Source organism: Pieris rapae, chromosome 23, assembly GCF_905147795.1.
Source record: "Pieris rapae chromosome 23, ilPieRapa1.1, whole genome shotgun sequence".
NCBI lineage: Eukaryota > Metazoa > Arthropoda > Insecta > Lepidoptera > Pieridae > Pieris > Pieris rapae.
The window spans coordinates 2286934-2313848 of record NC_059531.1 but is presented as its reverse complement, the minus strand read 5'-3'; the positions used below and the strand labels follow the sequence as shown (position 1 = coordinate 2313848).

The following is a 26915-nucleotide window of genomic DNA, read 5'->3' as shown; positions in this document are numbered from 1 at the left end:
CTGAAATCTTAGAAGTTTTGCGTGTAATGGCTGCTTGCGTTACTAATAATCTTTTATCAAATATTTCAGGTGGAGAGGGCGTTGTCCTTTAACAAAACACCGTCGAAGCTAAAGAGGGCGATGTCATCGATAATCTCGCCGTTTGGTTCAACGTCCAGTTTGACGCCTGCCTCACAGCAACTCGCTCAAATGAGGCTCGCTAGCTGTAACAATATCAATGTAAGCTATACTGAAACTAATTTTTTTTTGATGTGAAACATCTATAGCCGCACGTAAAACCGATTTCTGGCGTGGCGACGCATGCCGTGGCGACGCGTCGCCACACTATATGATATACAGTCTAAATGCAGTAGTAAATTTCACATTAAAAATATTTAATGAAAATAATGTTTATTCAACAAATAGTCATCGTTATCTGGAAAAAAATCGTAATATTTTATTTTATCATTATGACATATTTAGTTCCTATCACAATCTGTTCTTTTCTGCATATTACTTTTTAAAAAATTATGTCGATGTTTCACATCTGCCAGGCGTCCCGTGACGGCTCACATTTTATTTTTTTCATTCATCATTCCAGCTTTTCGAGAACTTTTTTTTTCTTCTTGGGGACAAGAAAACATCCACGTCTTTTAATATAGGTAGAATGGTACTTTTCCATAGACTATGTGACTTGGTTTTTTGGCCGTGGACTAGGAATTGCGTCATCTTTAAAAATATTTTAGCAAATTGATTGTGTTATCAGGAGATGGGCAGCAGTGGGGGTGCTGGAGAGGCAAGCGAAGTATTAGTGGCACCGTTGTCAGTGCAACCTACCCGCAAAGCCACGGCCGGAGCCGCCGCAGCTCTACGCCGCTTCTGACGTATACGTACGTGCGCACGCGCACACACCTAAGGGGCCGTTCATAAAATACGTCACACTGAAATCAGTCTTTTTTGACCCCCCCCCCCCCATTGTCACGCTGTGTCACACTTTTTGTGACCCCCCCCCCCTACTGAGTATGATAAATTCTAGAGAAATAGTATTTTCATTTGATAATGAATCGAGAGCGCAGGGTACGTGGAAACGTTACTCTCTCAAGTATTGGAAAAACAAAGAAACCCGTTCATGTCAGGTAATAAACGGCGAACGTCACGCTGCCCTATACCCCCCTCCCCCCTTGTCACATCTTGTCACACTCAGCCAGACCCCCCCCCCCCTTGTATGCGAACGTAGTTTATGAACGGCCCCTAAAGTATACAACCGGTGCCTAGTGCATTAATACGGAATTTTGCATTGTCGTCTATCGGGTCTTTTTGCTATTTTTAAAACAAATTCAATATTGATTTAAAAGTAATAATCATAAATTATTTATTTATTTCTACGCCATTGCGCAGCGAGTATTAGTTTGCAAATTTTCAAATGCCATTATGTCATCTACGTGTATGATAGTCCATTATTGTAGTAAATCATTCATACCTAATATATTATGAATATTTATCAAAACATTAGGTAATGTCCATAACACGTAAAAAATTAATCAGTCTAATTGCGCTAAATAAAGTACTCTGTCGTCTCTGTCTCTCTTTGCGTGAGGAAAAGGGACGGTCGAATCCTTTGCTACTTGGATTTTTTTTTATAAGTCGAGGTTATTATATTTATTTAACCAGCTAAGTAAGGTTTAAAAAATTGAAGTTAACTTTTGTTACTGCATCTACAATAGTTTGTTTCCGAATTAAAAATAGCAAAATTGACCTCAATAAAAGCCGGTATATAGTACCTTATATATAGAACTTGTAACGTACAACTTCGCACATAAACGAGAAGTATTTGGTATTTTATTGCGTGTGCCTATTGAATGCTTTGTCTTTATCACTCTTGAGTCAATTTCTTATTAAAAACGAGACAAAACATTCAACATCTATTTATATGAAGTTTAGTATTGTAAATACTGTTATTCGCAAAAACATAGCCGTCTCTTTCTAACGAATTGTGTTACTATGTGATGAAAAGAGACAGATATAGTTAGAACAGTGTGACTGTGTGTACCTATGAATCGATGAATTGTACAATTGTATTAAAATATTGTCTTTAGAAAAAAATAAACGCGATTTGTTTTTAAACTGTGAAATTTGGTTCATTTTCATAATTACTGAAATTGTTCTTTAAATATCACACAATCTGTAATTTTTCTCTTTATGTTAAATCCATTTGGTCTTAAGAAGTTGGACTATAGTTTCCGTTACCATGGTTACCATGGTTACCATTTTTATATGTACTGTAATACTATATTTAATTTAATAAGGCCTATGGGATTTTGGATGATATCAAAGAAGCCAAAAATGTATACGGGAAAGCGTATGTTTCAAAGTGAATAGTAATGTGGCGATTGATTTTTAGTGTTTTTTTATCTTATATAAACTTATTGGGCAAATGTATGGGCTATTTTTTTTTTGCCATCTAAACCAGAAGTATATATTTTCAAAGGAAATGTAGTTTCTTACCAGTGAAGATTGTGTAATAATTTGTAAATAATATTGATACTAAAAAATCAAAGCTATTTGTAAAACGGCTTTTCGGAATCTTTAAGATGTACCCTCTTTTTGTCAAAACTAAATCAGTCTATAGTTTTTTAGCATCTGTCATATAATTTAAAATTCATAATTAAATAACATTGATTTAAATCGTATGATTACGTCTATAGCTTGGAGTTTCTCTTTCAAATACAATATGAAACGATAATTCTCATGTATTTTTCCATTTAAAATATAAATTAAAATCATAAAGAGGAAATAAAACATTAGACTGTTTTAGTTTTACAGTGTTAATTTTACCTGTATGAGGCCGTTCAAGTATTGCGTAAACAGATTTACTACAATTTATCTCCCCCCCTTTTTTTGTCACACTAATCAAAGTCCTCAAAAAAATAGTATACAAATGTATGAATTTTTGTAGCAATCGAATCTGTATGCACCAAATAAGGCAATTAAAGACGCCCCCCCCCCATAGTGCTTACGTAATACTTGTACGTACGTACGTACGTAATATGATGAAGTTTGGGTTTATGTTAATATTAGAGTAGACGGCAAGGCCGTATCTCGGCTAGTGCCTTCGAATGCCTCGAATCTAAAGTATTTAGGACTTGGGTCCAGTGATTTTAAATCAATGAAATGGTGCAAATAATAATAGATTTCATTATGGCCATTTTACAACTGTCAGTATACAGGGTGTCTCATAAATCGACGTCAAAACTATAGAGATATTTTTACTTGTCAATCTAAATATTAATATTATCAAATGTATGTCCATCTGTTATTACAGCTACTAATGGGATTTAAGATTGTATAATGTACGTCGTATCGTCAACCAATATAAAATACATTTTAATATTTTGCCATTAATTAGATTTTATAATAATGATGGATAGCCATTTCTAGTAGTTACGTATAATCTAAATAAGTAACTACTAGAAGTTACATCACGTACTAGTGAGTGATGGGACAATGTACATATTTGATTGTAGTCACTAAATTCAAGTGTAATCATCTGCCTACAATCAAATATCTAACATTATATAAACATAGTGTTTCTACATACTACTTCGTAGTTTGGGAGCGTTCAAGTATTACGTAACGAATTTTAAGGGGTGGGGATAAAACGTTCCGATACTATACAACCACATAAATGGCAACTTTTAGGTTTTAATAAGTCAGAAGGTGGTAACGAAACGTTTTACTATTGTGTACGTTACGCGTTACATGGGGGGGGGGGGGTCAAAAATCTCCATTGCGTGACGTCATACTTGAACGCTTCCCTTTTGTTTTATTGAAATAAAAATGGCTGAATTAAAATCTCTTCAAATCACTCGAATGACTAAGTCGAATATGTTTTTGCAATTATGATTTGCAATTTGTAAATATTGTGATATTATTTAAACTTGATACAGTAGGTTAGTTAGCGTTCCTATAATGCCTCGTTAGCGCAAACAACGCTTCGTAGAGGATCGAGACCTCTGTAACGCCATTGTATATAATGTTTTATTTATCCCTCGAATATACTTGATATGCGAAGGCATTGTACAAAGATTAATGATTGAGAATAAAGGTTTATTTTGAAGACGATTCTTTTATTTCTACTTCCCTGTGTTTTCTAGTAGTCAGTGGGTAAACCTTGGGTACCCGGTGAGGAAGTTGGTGGTGTCACCCCATCGATAGTAAAAAGCAATAAATTTTATATGGATGACATGGATCATTAATTAAGAGATCGCGAGTATGGGACGGGGAAAACCCTACGACAGCGTCAGGTTATTTTATGGGAATCCCCGAATTCTACATAGAGCTGAGCTAGTGCTAGTGTAGGAATTCCGGACAAATATTTTCTATAGTACGGACGCGGAGCACGAAGAATTTCGTACAATGACCCCTCATCTTATGTCTTTGTCGCTCGCGCGTAAACATATTGCCGTTGCACTCACACTGATGCAGTGACCGCCGTATTCAGAGATTGTAAACCTTTTAGTCATAACCATAAAGACATGCGGTGGTGCACATGTACTTTGGTTTGTTTTGTTATAAGTAGTATATATGTTATAGTATAGTATATAAGTAGTAACGTATCTGGCGAAACATCTGATAGTTCATCAGAAATAGATGCCTCTGACTAAAATTAAATGTTTTTTTAAGAGTATTTCTGTTTTTTTTACCAAATCTTAGTCGCAATCATAACTTTTCCTTTTTATAAATCCATCAAGCCGTTTAGTCTAAATAAAAATCAAAGCTACCGTTTTTAATATTCGTACTTATAAAAAAATGTTTTTAACCACTGGCAGTAGGCCCAAAGGTCATTGTACGAAATTCTTCGTGCTCCGCGTCCGTACTATAGTGCTAGCGATTTTTGTTTTGTTTGTACATTGTTCTTAAAGTTGAGACCGGGTGGGTGTCCCAAAAATGGTGACACCCGGCCACGAATTATACGTTTATTTTGCACTTTTTGTGTAACAAATTTGTGTGTGTTTTAACAAGAGAGCGGATATAAATCTTTACAAAGCAGCAGACACCATAGTCTCTATCAGTAAAGCATTAATCTACTCAAATTAAAGCCAACAAAACTAATATTTAAGATCAATACGTGTTATTATTAGTAATTTAATAAAAATAGTGATATCGAGAACTTGATGTTAAGTTATTATAGTGCACGTAGCGCCATCTAGCGCCAATAGAAGAAGGCGACTTTGAAATATATTTACAATAATTGTCTTGAAAGAAAACTGTAATTATATATAATATATTATAGTAACTTCTGTTCTAGTTTAAACTAATATTTATTAATAACAGTATAAGACTACCATTGGATTTAATTATATACCATGTTATGGCAACTTGAAGAAAAACAAATATTCCATTTCTTTATTGATACCATTTGTTGCTGCGATTAAATAATATTTTCTCATGCTGGGAGCTTCATTTTTAATCAAAAGCAGAAACCAACCACATGTTATTTAAAAAATACAATCACATGTTATTTTTAAAGTAAACATTGACATATTTAAGAATAGTTTATAATGAGTTTTAAAAGAATAAGAATTACCCAGTTGCAGCCTTAAGTCTGGATTTGTATCCGTTTCACAGCAATAGCCTCAACCCTATTATTACATGGAGCTTAAATATAACCAATACATTGTGGGAACACACATGGTGAGTAAATATGTAATCAGATTTAATGTTGTTTAACCCTAACAACTCTAAATTGTTAAAGATTTATGAATATCCAACTGGTAGACTGTCTAAATTGGCCACAATATACCATGTAAATTTTTTTTTTCAAGAAAAGAAGAAATACGGTCAGATAGGTTCATTAAGGGGTCTTAGAACCTCAATCTGGAACTGGAAAAAAGCCCTCATAAATTATGATTACACTCTAAATGAGGTTTAAAAAAATTAGTCAATGATAGCAGAAATGTTTGCTGATAACTTTCCGAGTCTAATTACTCCCCAGAACCTGATCGACGTCTGGATCTTCTCACTCTCTATACTCTACTCTCTGCTGGTGTTTCTTTATCGTTGTCTCTCATTAGGATTGCCTGAAAAAAATCGCTTGTAAGCGATAAGGCCGCCCTTTGCCTTGTAACTTTTGTAACTGTTTTTTTTTATTTTTGTTATGTGTGTTTTTGTATAAGGCGATAAAGGATAAATAAATAAGTTTCTATTAAGTTTTTATTTGCTGTTTGCATATTTTCTTGTAAGTATACACGTTGTTTTAGGACTCATAAATAAATATAAAACAACTAATATTGTATTCGTTAAGAACGAATATTATATGTTGCCAGTAGTAGTTTTAAAAGATAGTTGCCTGAAAGATATTCAGTTGTAGCGTTTGTTAGAACATTTAATAAACAGACTGGCTAATGCTTAGGCCATTCGTACGATAGAGTAGTTTTAGGACAAGTATAAAATAAAAAACAATTCAATTTCTTTATTTTTATTTTGTAAATTCACATTCAAATTACAGACCACGGTGATAGATGTTCTACGGACGAAATTTAACTAGATACTGTATCGCTTCTATCCCTACAGACTACTAGGGTGCATAAATGCTTAGATTTTTCGGAAATTGTGTTTCAGAAGACAGAAAATTAACACGATACAGAAACATCAAATCTATATTTATCGACTAATTTCAAATCGCGACCAATGACATAAAAATTATTACTTAGAAATTTAATTTGCTAATTCTGATGTTTTAAAATACCACTTAGATTTGGTTTCATACAGCCACTAAGAGATAATTGAAATCACATATTAAGAGCTAAATAAATCAGTTATCTGTTTTAACTGTCAAATTATTTTTATAAACTCTGTCTGGTTTAAAACAATACTGATTTAAAAGTGATTTTAGTAGCGTTTAAAACCTTTTACATCAGAATTAACTTGGCCTAAAATCGCGATTCACAAAGGTACGGGCCATGTTCTAAAACCTGTCAAGAGCTGTCAAAATTTTTGACAACTCTCAATTACGTCATAGAGCAGGCCTAACACTAATTTTTAAGTCGGGATCGTTCACAAATGAGATTCAACGATCGCGACGCACCGCCCTCCATCAAAATTGCCGCCTCGGGAACAAAAAACTATATTCAAATTTATATGCTGGTTTAACTTCTTTAAGTTTAGCGCCATCTATTGCGAAACGGAAGTACTTGAAAAAAAAAATCGAAACTGTCAATTGGAATTGTCAATACAAATAAACGGATTCCGGGTTTTGTCAACAATTGACCCACTAACGCCAAACTTTGTATGATAGTGGTCACGTGACAAAACGTGACCTAATGTCATTCCCATACAAACACGCCCAACGTTAGTGGGTCACGATTGACGAATTTTGTCTAAGCCCCAGAATATGAGCTACATTTTGAAAATAGAACTCGGCTGTAATATTCGAAATTTGACAGATGACAAATATTAATGACGTCCCTTAACAAGACCATAAATTTCGCGCGTCAAGGCGCTGACATTCCATTTTTGACAATAGCATTTGACAGTTCCGCATCAATGAAAAGATTGTGACCATTTTAACACATTGAATTTTATTTGAGATAAATGAAAAATTGTTACAAACTTTGCAATACTATTTACATAGCAACAATCAAAAACAAAGTTTGGTGAATCATTGGACCCTTTAAAAAAAGGAACTAAGGGCTCCGATATTCAACTATTAAATAAATACGGTAATTTGAATTTTTATTAGGTATGCCGCTTACAGGTTAAAGGGACTTAGGACACTGGATATTTAGACAATCACATTAGTAAGTACATAACACATTTTTTTATTGATTCTATACAAAAAATAACATGTTTTTTTCAATCCATATATGAAACAATAATTATTTTTGATTTAAATAGATATTTTTTTAAAATTAATTAAATGAAAAAACTGAATACATTTTTTATCTTTCGACCATATTGCTACTATATATGAACAAAAATAATTTTTAACGCAAAATTTACTTGCACAGTATTACATTTTTAATTGAAAAATAACAAAAAATATACAAAAAAAATAAACTGAAATTGTCAATTTTTAAAAATCCCGTTAATAGCAGCATACCTCAAACTCTATGGACGAGCGGTGTTGTCTCTGATCGGCTTAAGAGTCCCCCCACCAGTCCGGGCCACCGCCGCCGCCGCCGTACGAGCCGCCATAGTTGCCTCCATATGAGCCGCCGCCGTACCCGAAACCTGAATAGCTCACTGTCAGAACCATGTGAATAACGCTCATACTTTTCAGTACAACGATATACACTAGATTAAATACAAACAAAAAATACAACGATATATACACACAGAAAAAGGAATCCTTTAGCTTATCGAAGTCGGTTAAAACACTTAAATATAGTAAAAACTATTACAAATGTCAATTGTCAAAATGACAATATACATTCAGACAGCATCCTTTTTTTTTTTTTTTTATGTAATAGGAGGCAGGAGGACAGGGCCCATAGACACTTACACTGCCAGAGGGCTCGCAGGCGCGCTGCCGGCCTTTTAAGAATTGATCTATGCCGTGAAGATGAGTGTCCGTTTCCCTAAGTAACAACTCCGGGTCATACTCACCATTACCCATGGAAGGTCCAGCAGACCTCGGCTGCTGTCTTGACTGCGTCCGGAAGTCCCTTGCCCCGAAGCCGTTTCCGGTGGCAAACCGAGTTCCGCCGGAGCGACTTCCGGCACGTCTGCCGCCGCCACCCGCACGTCCATCCGCGGCCGTGCTCGTTAGCCAACTGAAATTGTTTTATAGAATTTTAATAAATCATTTATAGGTGTTAAGAATCTCCAAAAATTTAGTGACGTACTTGACTGCTCCCTTACAACAACAGTAATTATTGACTTAAAAAAATCAGTTGCGCTACAACCTGTTTAGGTCCTGGCCTCAGATTTCTGAATCTGTTTCATGATCATTTTTAAATCTAATAGGCAAGTAGGTGATCAGTCTCCAGTGCCTGACACACGTCGGCCACTTTTTGGGTCTAAGACATGTCGGTTTCCTCACAATGATTTCCTTCAACGTTCGAGCATATGTTAAATGCGTACATAGAAAGAAACTCCATTGGTGCTCAGCCGGGGATCGAACCTACGACCTCTTGTATGAGAGTCGCACGCTGAAGCCACTAGGCCAACACTGTTAATTATTGACTTATGTACATATTACATATTACCCACACATTGTCTATGCTTGAAAAGGAAATGCATTTTCGAGGACTCCTACAAAAAATTAATATGTATATCTTATATATATAATAAACGAGCAATTCTTGTATATATATATATATATATATATATAATTGGAATCTCGGGATCGGCTCCAACGATTTTCATGAAAAATTTAGTATACGGGGGGTTTCGGGGGCGATAAATCGATCTAGCTAGGAATAAACGATAGAAAATAACAAAAAGGTGGCGTTTGAGAAGTACCAATTCAAACTGAAAAATGTATCTTCCTGACATCTATCGGCGAATAAAAATACTATTTTTTGTTTCGCAATAAATTGTTTTAACGACACAACCACACTAAAGCTATTCCAGCATATATAATCTATATTGTTCATATTTCATCATTTTATTAGTGTGTAATTTGTACTTATATATAATTTCCAAAAAACACAATTTATAAAAAAATAAAAATACCGAGCAAAGCTAGGCCATCCAGGTACTATAATATTATTTTTGACACCTACTACTACAATATATGTCTTAATATATATATTTCTTGTGTGCGTGTGTATGTGACTGAACTCCTCCTAAACGACTGGACCAATTTTGATGAAATTTTTTGTGTGTGTTCGTGGAGATTCGAGAATGGTTTAGATTAACAATTTTGTCCGCTGGACAATATTTTTTAAATTAATTTTTAATTAATTAGTAGTTGTTGATTTTGGAATGTTTTACATTGGATCCGACAGACGGCGCTACCATCGCACTGTCAAATTTTAAATAATATTCGAATTTAAATTTTAGTCTGTCCCGACAGTTAGCGCTGCGATCAAATTAAAAAAAAGTTTTGTTATCATTGTGTTATTGTAGATCGTTAGATATTGTCATAACATTTGAATAATAATAATTTTCCTCAAAATAGTCCAGAATGTTTTAGCTTATTAAAAAAAGTTTGAAATTTTCAAATTAAAGACGTATAGACAGGACAACGTCTGTCGGATGCGCTAGTATATATATATATACTCACTTTGGCACATCCTGCTTAGCCTCGACCAGCAGTTCCACCAGGTCCCTGGCGAGTCCCCGGTTCGAGTCGTTGAAAAACGAAGTCGCAACACCGAGGTTCCCCATACGTCCGGTACGTCCGATACGGTGGACGTACTCCTCCACGTCCGAGGGTAGATCGAAGTTGATCACGTGACGTACGTGGGGTATGTCCAGACCTACGTACGACATCGTTAAGTTCGTTTAAAATAACGAAAAAAAAAACTCCTTAAAGATAATATTGTTTGTTTATAACTTGAACAATTTTACAAATTGTTGAAAAAAAATTCAGATACATAAATCTGAGGTCTGGGCCTCAGATTTCAGTTTATGTTACATGATCTGATAGGCAATCAGCCTCCTGTGCCTTACACACGTCGTCGAATATTTTTTCACCGTTCGAGCGAATATTAAATGCGTACAGCCGGGCATTGAACCTATGACTAAGCTAAGGTTTGCAAAATAATTATAATTATGGACTTGATAAATCGTTATAAATTTCCGTGTTATAGGTCCGAGTACCGCGTTATATGGGTGACGGAAACCGCGTTATATAGGTGACTTAAATCGCGTTATATGAGTGACGGAAATCGCGTTATATAGGTGACGGAAATCGCGTTATATGGGTCACGGAAATCGCGTTATATGGGTCACGGAAATCGCGTTATATAGGTAACTTAAATCGCGTTATAGGGGGAATTACTGTACATAAAAACTTCTACTTTACTACTATATACTACTTCAATAAATTTGTTTAAAATTTTTTATAGGAAAGAAAAAGCGACCTCTAGCGGCGACAGCAGTGGCCACGAGTATCGGAGTCTGTCCAGAACGAAATCTGCGCAGGGCGTCCTCTCTTTCGCGCTGAGAGCGATCTCCATGGATGGATGTCACTGGGTAGCCATCGCGGTCCAAAAACTCTTCCAGCTGATCCGCACCTGGAAATATTTATTGAGAGTTTATTGCCAGTTCTTCTCTTCCGTTCTACGCCCTTGATTTGAGAACTGGCAGTAAATGTAAAATTAGAATTATTTAATAAATTTTTGACGTTCATAAGTGTACATTATTTTACCTATATGAATAAATTATTTTTGATTTGATTTGATTAATTTATTCACACTTCGTCCAATAATTAAAAAAAAATATTTTAATAAATAACAAGAGAGTTCAATATTCTATGTCTGACATTTATGTATGCCAAACATGGAAATTCACAAAACTTAAAATTGATCAACATACTAAGTAATATTGTCTTTTCTTAAGATAACTTTTACACATTTAAAGAAAACACTTTTTTACCGGATTGAAGCTATGCATTATAAACTTATAATTAATTTATAAATAATATTTTGAAATAAAAGTTCGCGTGTTTTACAGCGTGCGTGGTCACGGTGACTGAAGACAAAAGGTGTTGTCAAAAAAGTATCACAGCTGTAGAAAAAGTTGTATTATCTGTATTTATTTCCCTGGAGTTGATATTGATGAAAAAATTTAAAATCTTAATAATATATATAAATCTCCTGTCACGATGTTTGTCCGGAATGGACTCCTTAACTACTTAACCGATTTTAAATTAAATTGGCACACCGTGTACAGTTTGGTCTAACTTAAAAGAGAGGATAGCTTACATCACAATTTCTACCCGCAATATTATTTATTGCAAATATTTGTTTATTATTTGATACAATTCTAAAAGATGGCGCTGTGTTAAAAGTACCAACGTTTCACAAAAGTTCTCCTACCGTTTCCCTTGAATAGCTTACTACTATGTAATATAACAAAAACCTTAGCCGCAGCAACGCTTGGCCGAGTTATACATACAGTCTGCTAGTTATACATACATGGTGGTACATAGTTTCAATCTGGTAAAAAAGTGTTTTTATTAAAAAAAATATACCTTTCTTAGTCTCAACAAAGACGAGGGTGAGCTGGTCGTCCTCAGAGGGCGCTCGCTGCAAGAGGTTGGAAGCATTCAACAGATCCAACAGGAAGGACCTTTTGTCCTGCTCTTCGACCCAGACGACCTGAAAATTCATTTTCATTAATAATTTTTGTCAAACAAAACTGTATACAAATTATTTTACAGTATAAAAATAATAATTGGCGGCACAATAAATATTTATTAATATAGATTTTATAATTTAATTATCTATTTAAAACTTTTTTGTCAGTGTTTGTAACAAAACTCCTCCAAAACTGCTAGACCGATTTTGATGAAATGTTGTGTTTATTCGAAAGGAGAATAAACACGACATTTCATCAAAATCAATATTCAAATTTTATCAAAATAGAGATAGCCGTAATCTAGTGTAAATGGGAATTTATTTGCAGCCAACATAATTTTTTTTCATGTTTTTTATTATATGGTAATAAAAATACATTTAATCTTCAACCTTCTTTCCTTATTTTTTAATAGTACTGTAATAATCTTTCTATAGAAAAATAATATTTGCGGTCAGCTAGTTCCAATATAACAGGAACTAACCTGGCAGGCAATTATATAAAATATTTTTTTCCTGCAACGCGCTACTTTGTAACGCGTTTTCTGTCCCTTGTATAAGACGGTATTTCCCCCCTATAACGCGGATATTAGTTATATTTCTGTAGTGTGATTGTAATTTGTTTTCCATAACCTTGCTGTTTCAACTGCGTTGTTATCAAATTAAACTAAATAACTTTACTAAAATCTGCTCCTAGTTTTTGTATTGTTAAAAAAACGGTGTTATAAAAATACACCTACAACGCGGTCCAGGTCTATCGCGTTATAGGGGGGAATACTATATTTCTTCTTGGACCACATATCTGCATCTGTTTTAATACCTCTTTAAAACCATAACATCGACTCGACTAATTTTTTTTAATACTGGATTCAAACCGGTTAAAAACTGAAATGCGCGATCCATTAAGCTAAACAAATCTTAAGTCTTGACATGAGCGCTGTCAAACTTGGTTGGACAGTACTTGACACTACATTTGAGTTTGATTGTTTTTCTATTATACGGGTCATAATGTCTCATCTAATTCTTAAAGGCTTAGGTCAATGTCATGTGAATAGACTTGTCAGTTGTTTTTTGAAGTGAAACTTCTTTAGAATCGTTGTGATTTCAAACCGGATGCAACGAAAAAGCGACAGTAAAAAGAGACAGAAACATTAATTCATATGATTTAACGTGGGAGAAAATGAGATAGATAAACTTCTTTCGAATCGTCGTGATTTCAAACCGGATGCAGCGGTAAAGAGAGACAGAAACATCAATTCATCATATGATTTAACGTGGGAGAAAATGAGATAGCAGGCATTATACAGCCTCTCTTTACTGCCGCTTTTTCATTTGATCGAATTTCAAACTTTCGATGTTTTAGTTTTTCCCAAATTAAAAATTTATATTAAACTTATAAATTAAAATTTATCATTAAAATATACTGTTTTAAAAGAACACACACATTTAGATAATGGAAAATGATTAATTTATATATGATTAATAATAAAAAAAATGTTTTTGAAGGTTTCACTTCTACCGTGTGAATTGCACATATGTTTTTTTTTTCCCTTTGGCTCTAACACTGTTTGTCAGTTGTTTTTCTAGGTACAGATAAATTTACAGACAGACAAACAAATAACAACGAGAAAGAAAAAATTGTCAACTCACCTTCTGTGTAATATTCTCCGAGGTGGATCCAACGCGACCGACAGCCAGGAACACATAATTATAGAGGAAGTCCTGCGCCAACACCTGGATCTGCTTCGGGAAGGTGGCGGAGAACATCAACGTTTGCCGTTCACCCGTCTTGGGCATCGTGTGGCACTCGACGATCTTTCTTATCTGGGGCTCGAATCCCATGTCCAGCATCCGATCGGCCTCATCCAGCACCAGATGGCGGCAGTGGTCAAGGGCGACCCGGCCGCGGGCTAACATATCGACTAAACGGCCAGGCGTGGCCACCAGGAGGTGACAGCCGCGGTCCAGTTCGCGGAACTGCTCGTAGATTGGGGAACCACCATAACTGGAATTTCAATATTTCATCATCAATAAAGGCAGAGCATCACCGGCTGTGCACGAATGGACTTTGTCTATGGGACGGTTCAAGTATAGCGTTAGCATTTGTAGAGTGTGTGTGTGTGTGTGTGTATAGTCTCTTTGATATTCGTATTTGGTGATGATGTCACAGTATTTCTATGCTTGCAAATGCATTTCCGAGGATTCCCACAAAAAATTAATAAGTTTATGTAGTATTATTTTTGACGAGAGAAGGGGTGTGTGTGTGTGTGTGTGTGTGAATGGCAGTAAATCTGCTTACGTAATACTTGAACGGCCCTTATGTGCGCATTTAACATTCGCTCGAACAGTGTACATCGACTTGCCTAAGACCCAAGTTGACAGCGTGGGTCAGGCACTTGAGGCCTAGTATGTTATAGTATTATTTTTTTTATATAAAGGAATAAATTACACCGAATGGCGAACGACATAACTCCAAGGTCCTACTAAACCCACATGCCGGTGGCAAAAGGAAACCCAGTAGACCAAGGCTGTGTTGGTGGGATGGAGTTGTCAAGGACCTCGAAACAACAGGGGCACTAGATAGATCGCGATGGCGAAGTGTAATTGAGGAGGCTAAGACCCACAAGGGGCTGTATAACCATTGATGATATAACGATACACTATTTTGCAAGCAAATCGCTAAATCATTTTTTATTTATTTATTTGTGTGTATATAATATAAAAATACTCACACAACACAGGGCCTAACTCGGGAGCGATAGGCGAACTTCCTGGCTTCATCATAGATCTGTGTTGCCAGCTCACGTGTCGGTGCCAGCACCAGACCTAACGGGTACTGCTTGTGGCCTGTTCTTCGAACCGCGCTGAAATTTAATTTATTTATATATATTGGAAAAGTGTTGCGAACAAAAGAAAACTTACATTTTACAATTTATAGAAATCCGTGTATATCAAAAACTACTGAACCGATTTTGATGAAACTTCATCTCTTGGTATGGTACCTCATTTAACGTGACCGACTTTTAAAATTCGAACAATGATAGCCGTACCCATTTATTTATTTACACTTCTTTCCAAAGAAACATAAATAAATAACACAATACATAAAAATTACAAGGGATGCAACGGGCGGCCTTATCGCTAACAAGCGATCTCTTCCAGGCAACCCTAGTAAGAAAAGGAAACAATAAATAAAAATGATGAGTGCAAGAAGTGCATAAGCAGAAGTTATTTAAAAAAATATATATTTATGTTAATCTATAGAACCTTAATCTAGAGAAAATAAAAATAAAAAACAGAATATTAATATTGTTCGGGTACTAGCCGATGATGATAGATTGTTGATAAATGATAAAACTGTATGTATAAGTTTACAAGAGTTTATTGGGAGAAATAATTACTTGATACTATTTCTAAATGATAATGAGTGACGCGCCACGTGATTGATGTCTACAAACGTACTGAATGTAATGAAATTAGGTTAAAGTGTAAAATGATGTGCTGTTGCTGTGTGGGTGCCTTGCCCGTACAAATATCTAACTAAAACTAAAAAGCATTGATATTACTTGTTTTAAACTCTGCACTCACCCCATATTCTTAACAGGCCCGGCCTCGTAAATCTGGTTGAGAATGGGCACGAGGAAGGCGGCCGTCTTCCCGGAGCCGGTCTGCGCACAGGCCATGACGTCACGCCGCCCCAGCACTATTGGGATCGCGTACTTCTGCACCGGGGTCGGCTTGTCGTATCGGGCGGACGCTATGTTCGACCGCATTATTTCCGTCAAGTTAACATCCTCAAACTGAAAATAAAGTGAAACTTTTATTTTTTGGTCTGTGTGGCGCATGTCGCGTGACGGTCGGCCGCGGAGTAGGGATAAAGTGAAAGGCGCTCTTCATAGCAGCTAAGGCCAATATGGCGGCGCCTGTATGGACTATTATTCATTTGTGCCAGTGCTCCACGCTATTTTAATATGTGTATATAATCTAAATAATTGTTAAGTATTATGTATGTCGTACTCTCTAAGACACAGAATTCAATAAAAATATTAGTTGGAGACTTAGTCTACTTTTGTTAGTCCCATTATCATTCCAATTTTCTAAGTATAATATTAAGATTGATAAAGCGATTTGATACCCTTAATGGAATATTATTCCAAAATTTTTAGTTAAATGTCTATAATGCGATTTTTTTTTCACTTTTATAGTTGTTTCATAAAACCCCACCATTCTTTTTTTAATTTAATTCTTAATATGTAAGCTAAGGACTCAGAAACACCAAACTTATCCTGGGATAGATTAGAAAATAGCCATGAGAGAGTAAAATAATTTGAAATAGCTCTTCATATGTAACATAACTGAACTTGACATTTCATTCCATAGAATTCTGGCATATATACAATGTGAATATAGATATACAAATACATGGAGTGATCATATACTGGTACATGATATTACAAAGAACTTTTGCTTCTGACATATGTGTGTACTTTGTACGCAAGCACTTTGTTTTCATATGTTGCTGAACTTATACTATTTTTGTAAACAGGAGGAAAACAGACAAGAGTTTCACCTAATGTTCAATCGTGCCAAACACTGCAAAAAGCGAGTGCGTAGCCAGCCTTTTAATTTCTTCTCAAAAAGTTCGACGAACAAGTACTTATATATTTATTTTTTTATTTATTTACACTTCGTTGCAAAGAAACACAAATAAAACAATACAAAAAAATTACAAGGGATGCAACGGGCTGCCTTATCGCTAACAAGCGATCTCTTCCAGGCAACCCTAGAAAGAATAGAAAACAATAAATAAAAAAAATGATGAGTGCAAGAAGTGCATAACCAGAAGTTTTTTTTATTTTTTATTATAGAACCGGGGGCAAACGGGCAGGAGGCTCACCTGATGTTAAGTGATAGCGCCGCCCATGGACACTCTCAATGCCAATGATTTTAATCAATGTTATATAAAAAAATATATATTTATGTTAATCTATAGAACCTTAATCTAGAGAAAATAAATATATACGTACGCTTGTAATGAAATCCGGCACGTTCTCGCCGCTGGCCTCCACCGGTATATCCTCGTATTTGGAGAAGTTGATGCCAGTGTTGCCCGTGCCGAACAGCTCCAACTCCTGCCGCTCGTCGCGAGGTAGCGGGACTGTCCAGTCGTTCTGAAGAAAAAAACCAATATGTCATCACACTAAAACACACAAATGAGCGGTTTCTTTTCATCACAAATACAAATAGGTCTGGTGGGTTTGTCATCACACTCAAACACACAAATGAGCGGTTCCTTTCATCACAAATACAAATAGGTCTGGTGGGTTTGTCATCACACTCAAACACAGAAATGAGCGGTTTCTTTTCATCACAAATACAAATAGGTCTGGTGGGTTTGTCATCAAACTAAAACACACAAATGAGCGGTTTCTTTTCATCACAAATACAAATAGGTCTGGTGGGTTTGCTGCCAAAGATGTAACTATAACAAAAACTAAAATCCAAGGCACCATCAGAGGAGCATGTCTTTAATGAAGTGGTACACATGTCACATGAAGAGGAACGGGTTAGACCATTGCTAAGGTGGGTTGATGAAATAAGAGCCGGTGCATATGGACCCGAATTGTCCAAGTCAGAAATTTATTGTGGCAATTGAACCTTTGCCAACAAAAGGCAAACAAGTTGTCAGGGGTAAATAAACATTTAATTATATTTAAGTTAATGTTACAATACTAAAAATGTTTATTCTTGCTTAAGTAAAATTGTATCTTATCAGAATAAAGGCTTATATTATTATTATTAGAAATGTTGGCCCAGTGGCTTCAGCGTGCGACTCTCATACCTGAGGTCGTAGGTTCGATCCCTGGCTGTGCTCCAATGGACTTTCTATGTGCGCATTTAACATTTTCTCTAACAGTCAAGGAAAACATCGTGAGGAAACCGACATGTCTTAGACCCAAAGAGTCGACGATGTGGCACTGGAGGCTGATCACCTACTTGCCTATTAGATTAAAACTTGATCATGAAACAGATTCACAAATCTGAGGCCAAGACCTAAAGACGTTGTAGGGCCACTGATTTATTTATTTTATTTTATAATAATAAAAAAATATTTAAAGAAAAACACTTTTTTAACGGATTATAGTAATGTATTATTGTATTTAAACTTATAATTATTTAGACATAAATTTAAATTTAACCGACGTTTCGCATTACAGCGTGCGTGGTCACGGTGACAGAAGACAAAGGTGTTAACTGTCAAAAAGTATCACAGCTATAGAAAATGTTGTATTATCTGTATTTATTTCCCCGGAGTTGGTATCGACTATACAATAATACATAACTATAATCCGTAAAAAAGTGTTTTTCTTTAAATGTGCAAAAGTTATGTTAATCAAAGACAATACAATAAAAAAAATAATTACAGAGTGAACCTCGCCCCTGCGAGAGGCAGTGCGACGGACATCATCAGATGGCCAGCGCGAGTTGGAGCGGTCTTCCCTCGGCTCGGGCTCCTTCCAACGGTCGTTTCGGGGCTGAGGAGGTTCGTTGAAGTCCTCGTCCTTCCTGATGTCCCTCGTCGGCTCCCGTGGTTCGCGAATATCGCGCGATCCCCGACTACGGTCTGTCCAACGATCGTTCTCGTATCGCTCGGCGTCGCCATTCTGACTGCCGGATTCTCGACCTGGAATTTTAATGTTTAAAGAACTTTATTTTCTCATTACAAAACAGAATTATTTTATTTACATGAGAAACTTCATATTAATATGTATATATTATATACGAGCGAGATACACGTCGCCATTAGCCGTAACAATTTTAGTCAGCTATGTTCATTCTAACATGCATCTTTAATGCCTTTTTGAATTTGTCAAACACTCCAATATTGCGAATTTGAGATGGTAATTGGTTAAATAATTGCACACCCTCATACCTAATAGATTTCTTCAAATAATTTGTACGCGGCTTTGGTAAGATAAGCAAACTCGCTCGACGAGTATTGCGTGTCGTTGTGTGTTTGATTTTTTTAAACGACAAGCAACTATGGATAGAGTTATTTAAATTTTTTTGTATCAAGATACAGGTATTGTATACAGGTAGGTATTTTAGCTATTGTTTTATCAAATCAAAATTTATTTCTTCAATTTAGATGCGACTTAAGGTATGCTTATAAAAAACGTTTACAAAGTTCGCGAAAAAGCAAAACTACCAGGAGGTCTTGTTCTGACAAATACGGGCAAGAAACTCAGCAAGTTTTACCATCCTCTTACATAACAATTATCTAAACGAAAATGTCATAAACCACAACGTCATTTAAGTTACATAAGTAAAAAATAAAATAAAAATCTCTTCTGTGATTTACCACATTCACCATTACATTACATTCCATTCATACCACTTCCAAGATAAAGTATCAGTAGTATACCGTTGAATAAGTATACCGTTCAATCTTCATCAGAATGTGATTTGTAAAGAAATCTATGCTTTAACAAACCAAAATATCCTTATTCATCTAGGTCAGAGATCCCCAAACTTTTTTGTGTCGTAGACCCCTTGCTATGTTTTTCTTGATTTTCTTTATTAACTACTTAAGAATTATGATTAATATTGTATATATATATATATTTATAATTTCCAATTAAATATTTACTACAATAATTATATAAAAATAGTCCCTAATGCCCATGTTTCAGAATGAATTCTATCACCTAGTTAAATTACTAGAAATTGAGTTCTTTTTGAGCTGTGAAAATATTGACATATTGTGTATTATAGAACACTGGTTAAAGACATGTGAACTTATGTTCAATTTTTGTAATCATCCGATTGGTAGTTCGTTCTGCAGAGGAAATGCAATACGCGGTGGCTCATTAATATTGCTTCATAAAAAATTATAAGTTTGTATAGCCCGCCTTCAGCTCAATATGATAGCTTAGAAAAAATATTTGAGCCGGTTCCGTACAAATTGCAAAAATCCAAGAAAAAGTTGGTCGTTAGTGGAGATTTTAATGTGAATTTGATTGACAATGTTGTGTTCCAAATATTTGTAGTGTTTTTCATAACAATGTATCACTAACGCAAAGTGCTTTTAATTTGAATTAATAATTAACTGATATATATAATAAAAATGTCACCTCAGCTATAATTATATATGTTACAAAGAGTGTGATAGACAATTGCTTGTTTGGTCCCGAAAAATAAGTGGCCTACTATCATTTATTTTTAATTATTATTGACCAACAAAAATTGAAGATGTGAGCAGAAATTTACAAATTTGTCATATTTATGTTTAGTAGCTGATTCATTCTATGAAAATAAATAATCAAGACTCTAATCGTTAGATATCTATATATTTATAAGTTTGTTAATTAGTATAATCTCAGAAACTACCGGTTCTAATTGTCGATATCGCAGCCGGTATTATGTATTTTGAAATTGGCATGTGTGTATTTATTCATTTACGATATGTGTGAAATAGAGCTATATATGCGTGTGACATATATCGTGACTGATACATTTATTTCACGAACCTAACGACAATTTCTTTAACGTCAATTACCTTGAGGACACTTAGTACTGACGTCAGAGGTCAGATATTTGAACATGACGTACACCGTATACACGTATCAACCGCATATTTGGAGAACATTTTCTTCTTATCTATATCTCTATATATCTCTCTATAATATATCTTAATAAATTTATCTAGGAAGAGTTTAAACAACTATTTTATATATCAATAGTTTAACCAACTATTTTATCTATCAAGAGTTTTACCAACTATTTTACCTATCAAGAGTTTAACCAACTATTTTATCTATCAAGAGTTTAACCATCTATTTTATATATCAATAGTTTAACCAACTATTTTATCTATCAAGAGTTTAACCAACTATTTTATCTGTCAAGAGTTTAACCAACTATTTTATATATCAATAGTTTAACCAACGATTTTATCTATCAAGAATTTAACCAACTATTTATCTATCAAGAGTTTAACCAACTATTTTATCTATCAAGAGTTTAACCAACTATTTTATATATCAATAGTTTAACCAACGATTTTATCTATCAAGAATTTAACCAACTATTTATTTATCAAGAGTTTAACCAACTATTTCATCTATCAAGAGTTTAACCAACTATTTATTTATCAAGAGTTTAACCAACTATTTTATCTATCAATAGTTTAACCAACTATTTTATATATCAATAGTTTAACCAACTATTTTATCTATCAAGAATTTAACCAATTTTTTTTTATATCAAGAGTTTAACCAGCTATTTATCTATCAAGAGTTTAACCAACTATTTTATCTATCAAGAGTTTAACCAACTATAAAATCTTACCGCGGTTAGTGCGCGGGTATCGCTGATCGTAGCCGCGATCGTTCTCATGGTCGCGGTCACGCTCGCGGTCGTCGCGCCGACCACCACGGTCGTACGTTCTAGAGTTGCCACCGTATGATGAACGGCTGTCCGGCCCCTCACTGTCTAAGCTTTGACGCTTAGACCCTTCTCCTGCAATTTTCAACTCTATGAGCGCTGTCAAAACACTATATAGCTCTCGGCACGTAAGTCCAGCGGTGATCATTAGTGCATAGTCGAAAAGGAGGGGGCGTTCGGCAGACAGTAAGCGCTGTACTCTGCTGTTAAAGCGCGTTCAGCTTTACGAGTTCATAATTTTTAGTTGATACAAAGCAATATACTATTGAAACGCGATTAGCGTTTATCTAACTTTGACATCCGCTTGGCTATTTCATTTTCATCTCAACATATTAACATTGTATAAAAATTATTAAAATATCCATTTTAAATAAGACTATTGAAATTTCCTCCTCCACGGTTGCGTCGCTACACTTACATGCCGAGGGCTTATGTCGGTACATAAGCTATTTCTTATTATACATAATATTTTAAAAGTAGTATATGCTAGCAATACAGGTTTAGGTAAGTTTTAGAATCTACTTAGCGCTAAGTATGACACGTTCTTTGACATATGCGAGTCATACTTATCACTGTATGTGATTAATCTTTTAGGTAAGACTTGCAAAATGAAATATGCAGCTTGCGAGTATCTTCCGCATATCTCATTCTGTTGGTTATTTCTTTATTTTATTGAACCAAGTAGATCTGGGTTTGAACATCAAATATTGGACCACACCAAAAAAAGTATCATGGTGTTAAAAAAAAATTAAAGACAATTGTTTTGAGTCAAATAAAGGAAATTTTTATTATTTTTTAATGTCTTGATAAATCTGTTTGATAACTTTATTATGAGAATATAAGTGAAATGAAATATACTGTTATAAATATAATGATCTGCCGATTTTTTAACGATGTTTTTCTTCAACGTTCAGGGTTGCACTATAGCCACTTCAACAATACTGTTCAATAACTAATCTAAGAAATCTCAGAGGCATAGAAAGCTATTCTACTTACTTGCAAAGAAAAATAATCAATAAGAAACAATGTACGAACAATGGACGACAAATAGTAGTATTGTAAAAACTTACGACGTATTAATAATATACCTTTAATATTTACTACTTTTTTAAATATATTTAAATGTATATTTATTTATGATAGACATTTAAATTTCCCCATTTAAGAATAATAATACCAACTGATAGTAGTTTATTTTTATCATTTACCCTACATACAGTCATGTAAGTGATAAATTTAAAAATTGAATTGATTAAAATCCAATCCAATGTAACATTTACGTGTAATGTTTGAAACACCAGATTCATAGATTAAAACAAAAATTATTAAAGATTTACTCCAGCCGTTATATTTTCATGGAAATTCAGTTTAAATACTGAATAAAACTTAGAAAAATTCTTTACCTTCAGAAGGTTTAGCCTCCAACTGCTTGCGCAGATGTGGAGGAATGTAGCGGCCAGAACTCTTAGGAGCCTGAGGCTGCAAGTCCAGACCAGCAAGCTGAAAGAATGGAATCATAGTAAATATACATTAATTGCATGAAATTGCACTCACTTACTGTCTCTATATATTTAATACTTTTTGTCACAATAAAAACAAGCAAGACTCCTACTTATAGGATACATAATATCCAGAAAAAAACCTAACTACCTTAGAATTATGATTAATAATTTTGCATTAAATATTTACTACAATAATTATATAAAAATAGTCCCTAATGCCCATGTTTCAGAATGATTTCTATCACCATACCAGTAAATGATAAATGCGCAAATTTACAGAAAGTCCTTTGATGCATAGCCAGGGTTCGAACCTATGACCTCAGGGATTGGAGTGGTACACTGAAGCCACTAGGCCACCTCCAATATTGCTCACTGCTCATTCGATATAGCTGTGTTCCACTGTTATTTGCAGTGTTTTTCATAACAATGTATCACTTTGTGTAAATGCTTAAAGTTTTAATTAATACTGAACTGATTCATATAATAAAAGTTTCACCTCAGCTATAATTATAAATGTTACAAATAGTGTGATAGACAATTGCTTGTTTGGTCCCGAAAAATAAATGGCCTACTATCATTTATTAAAAAAAAAATCCTACATAATCTATTCATTAACCAACCAAAATTGAAGATGTGAGCAGAAATTTACAAAGTTGTCATATTTATGTTTAGTAGCTGATTAATTCTATGAAAATAAATAATCAAGACTCTTGTCTCAGACTTATGAGTAACATTGTAGTGTTCATGTGTAAAATTTTATTAAGCCCAAGAAGTTGTATATAACTTATTATTAAGGGCATTTGTAAATGTTTTAAATGCCATGTTATATAATTTATAAAAAAAATTGTCATGAAATACATAACCTTTAGGTTTTTACCTTTTTGTAACTTTTAACTAACTTAACTCCTAGAGGACTCTAATTACAGTTTGCAGACAAAACAACTTATTGTCTACAGTCAATTGAGACTCTACTATTTACCAATCACAATATAGCAATGACAAGAAAGATATTAAAATCATCAATATTAAAATCATTCTAACTCCCCTGGCTAGCACAGTATTCTATGTGTCTCACATTTGTGCCTCTGATTCAGGTTGTCAATACTCATATATATTATTAATTCATCAATAAAACTAACACAACAGGGCTGATTGAAGTTCTCTTTGATTGAGTTGTGAAATAATGCTAAGAGTTAATGTAATTATAGCATAAGGTCATGTCTGATACAGCCATGAATGAAGATAATCGGAAACTTAGGAGTACATAATACTTCAAATCTTAATAATTCATCATTCATTGTTTTAAAAGATTATCTGAATAATTCTAAATAGATATTGTTTATAGGTTAAAAAAAGAAACTGTTTAGCATCCCAGGATTAGTTGGCAATTGTGGTATTCAAGAGGAGTGAAATTAACCAATGTCTATCAACTTCTTTTTTAAAACATACATAGCACAATACATGTAGATTTTATATATTATGAAGCAGAAATTTTATATTGTACCACTAGTTTACAACATTTCTTATCATTTAAAATGTCTACAGTTAACCATATTAATAAGTTAGCTATTATAACTATGTAAGTCTATAATTAACACAAAGATTACTTAACATAACACAAAGAACACTTTCATATAAAACCCAATCACTAAATAGATTTTTTGACCTTTAAGGGTGACTCATATGACAAAAAGTCATGGAATTTTTAGATGTTTGCCAATTTCCTGTATAAAGTTTAAGATGTTAAAAATTAATAGGCATAGACATTTGACAAAAGACAAAGCTGTAACAAATAGTATCAGAAGAGTAACTGCTTTAGTGCACATAAATTTTACCATGTCAAATAAAAACTAATTTGCAATTGCCAAGGTCATGAAATCTAATATTAGTTTTTATTACATAAATGCAAATGATTTCATTGTTTTTAAATATAGCTATCGGAAAGGTTGTATTATAAAGCCAGGACTCAAGCCACCAAACCATATCAATCAGCAAAGATTATATGTTATATTGAAATTCAATCAAAATCAGTGTTTTCTTTCATTTAACCACCTATCTAGAATATTTGTTTCAAATAAGCTATTATAACCACTAAATATTAAACTAATGATAGCTGAATAATACAAAGTTCTTCAATCTTAAGTGTCATAGAATGTTCATGCTCAGAAAGTGTTTATTTTATTAAAGTATTGTATTTATAAATGAAACCATTTTGAAAGACTATGCATAGTTGTAAAATATAAAACAGTAATGTAACCTTTCACACCGAAATTTCATTATATCCCTATATAAATAAATAATATGAACATAATAAGCAAATTCCATATACTTAAGTATTTAATATTATTTTGCAGTTTTAGAACTCTCAGCTACTTAACTCATAATTTGATAAATTTACTCCAACACAACGGCCCTAACGATGTATATATAAAGGCACCCAGATTGTATACGTTAATTTTAAACTAAACTATTTACACTTTGTCTACCAAAAAGTAAGAGCCTACTCTGACCCAGTCATTCTATGATCCTACCTTCCCAAGATTAGGACGCCATGTTGGTTAAGCTAAGACACGTAAAAGTATTTCTGCCATAAAAAAAACCATTGGGCAATATGAAATCATATTGATTGATTTTCAAATAAAACATTTAGCAAAACTACACCCTCCAAAACGAGATTTTCATTCATTAAAAGAAAAATCAATACAAAGAACATGAGGTACCGACCTGCTGCTCTAGACCTGTTCCATTTTGGTTGGTAACATTACTCATATTACTACCAAGCGGTTCGTTTTTTTGGGAACTTTGCTCCAAAAATATTTATTTAAACCAAACACAGTCTACAATTAATTTTGCACTAACACAAATTCACAAAATCACATTAAAGGCTATGTATAATTTCTTTCGGAAACACTTTTCATTCGCCGTTTTTGCAGTATTGCCAACTTGAATAACTATTTTCCCCTAAAATCCAAAAGACAAAATCGCCATGATTTTTGACCATCAATAACGAAATGTGACATTTGTGGCTTGACGTTTTCCAGTGTTTGCCAAATTTTTAAAATTCATTGTAACACATTTCCATTTCTAGCATTATAGATCAACGCCTTGTGGAATCTTCGTCTTTACATAAGAAACAACAAATTACATTTTATTTCTTTTAGATACTGTTGCTGATACCACATAAGTTAAACAATATTATGAATATCTGAATAGGTCTTCTTAATAACCTCGCGTCTTATCATATATATATACTGTGAATAAAGAGTTAACCACCACCCGTTGACACCCGTAGCGCCGGAGAATAGGAAGAGTGTGGTCGACGTTTTAAGTTAGGCTCTTTTCTTGAACGCCCCTCACAATTCAAGGTCGAAACGGTTTCACTGATGTAATATTTCTTCTCACATCTCTATTCTACTGAAAATGTTATATTTTCATTAGTAATATTAATATTTAACTAAATGCAACAAATATAAATGATAGTTGTTTCAAATTTCTTTATTCAGTTTTTACCCCTGAATTCAGAACCAAAGGCCATAAATGGTCACCCCAGAAATGTTCTATAAAACTAGTCTTACCATAACTAATAATCAATAGAAAACTCTCAATAAAAAATAACTATAATTTTATTACAGAGCTACATAGCTGTAATACATTGGTGTACTTTGGTTTATTTTACAAATACATCATCAAAAATACATACATTAATGTATGTTAAATGGGTATCATTGTTTACAATATT

At 34.0% G+C, this 26915-nt stretch overlaps 2 protein-coding genes across 9 annotated transcripts in view; one reads left to right on the top strand and one right to left on the bottom strand.

Moving 5' to 3' along the window:
• The window catches only part of LOC110995506 (protein ECT2), a 46523-nt gene extending 42427 nt beyond the window's left edge, over positions 1 to 4096 (top strand). For all 6 annotated transcript variants that reach the window (XM_045633313.1, XM_022262705.2, XM_022262703.2 and 3 more), the window contains 2 exons: positions 70 to 219; positions 746 to 4096. In XM_045633313.1, the coding sequence (XP_045489269.1) occupies positions 70 to 219; positions 746 to 862 (267 nt within the window). In that variant the 3' untranslated portion in view covers positions 863 to 4096. The remainder of the gene's footprint in view (positions 1 to 69; positions 220 to 745) is intronic.
• A 2345-nt stretch (positions 4097 to 6441) lies between these two features.
• LOC110995511 (putative ATP-dependent RNA helicase Pl10) lies at positions 6442 to 26132 on the bottom strand. Of its 3 annotated transcripts, none has more exons than XM_022262711.2 (13): positions 25901 to 26132; positions 23078 to 23174; positions 21579 to 21749; positions 18653 to 18912; positions 17255 to 17398; positions 15816 to 16027; positions 14960 to 15091; positions 13878 to 14232; positions 12125 to 12251; positions 11013 to 11165; positions 10211 to 10406; positions 8587 to 8753; positions 6442 to 8223 (listed from the first exon to the last, which is right to left on the bottom strand). In XM_022262711.2, exons 1-13 carry the CDS (start codon positions 25943 to 25945, stop codon positions 8120 to 8122), a joined length of 2163 nt encoding a protein of 720 aa, XP_022118403.2. In that variant the 5' UTR covers positions 25946 to 26132; the 3' UTR covers positions 6442 to 8119. The 3 variants fall into 3 exon arrangements, with proteins under 3 accessions (XP_022118403.2, XP_022118404.2, XP_022118405.2); XM_022262712.2 differs by having other exon boundaries at positions 6442 to 8211; XM_022262713.2 differs by lacking the exon at positions 21579 to 21749.
• Positions 26133 to 26915: the final 783 nt, after the last annotated feature.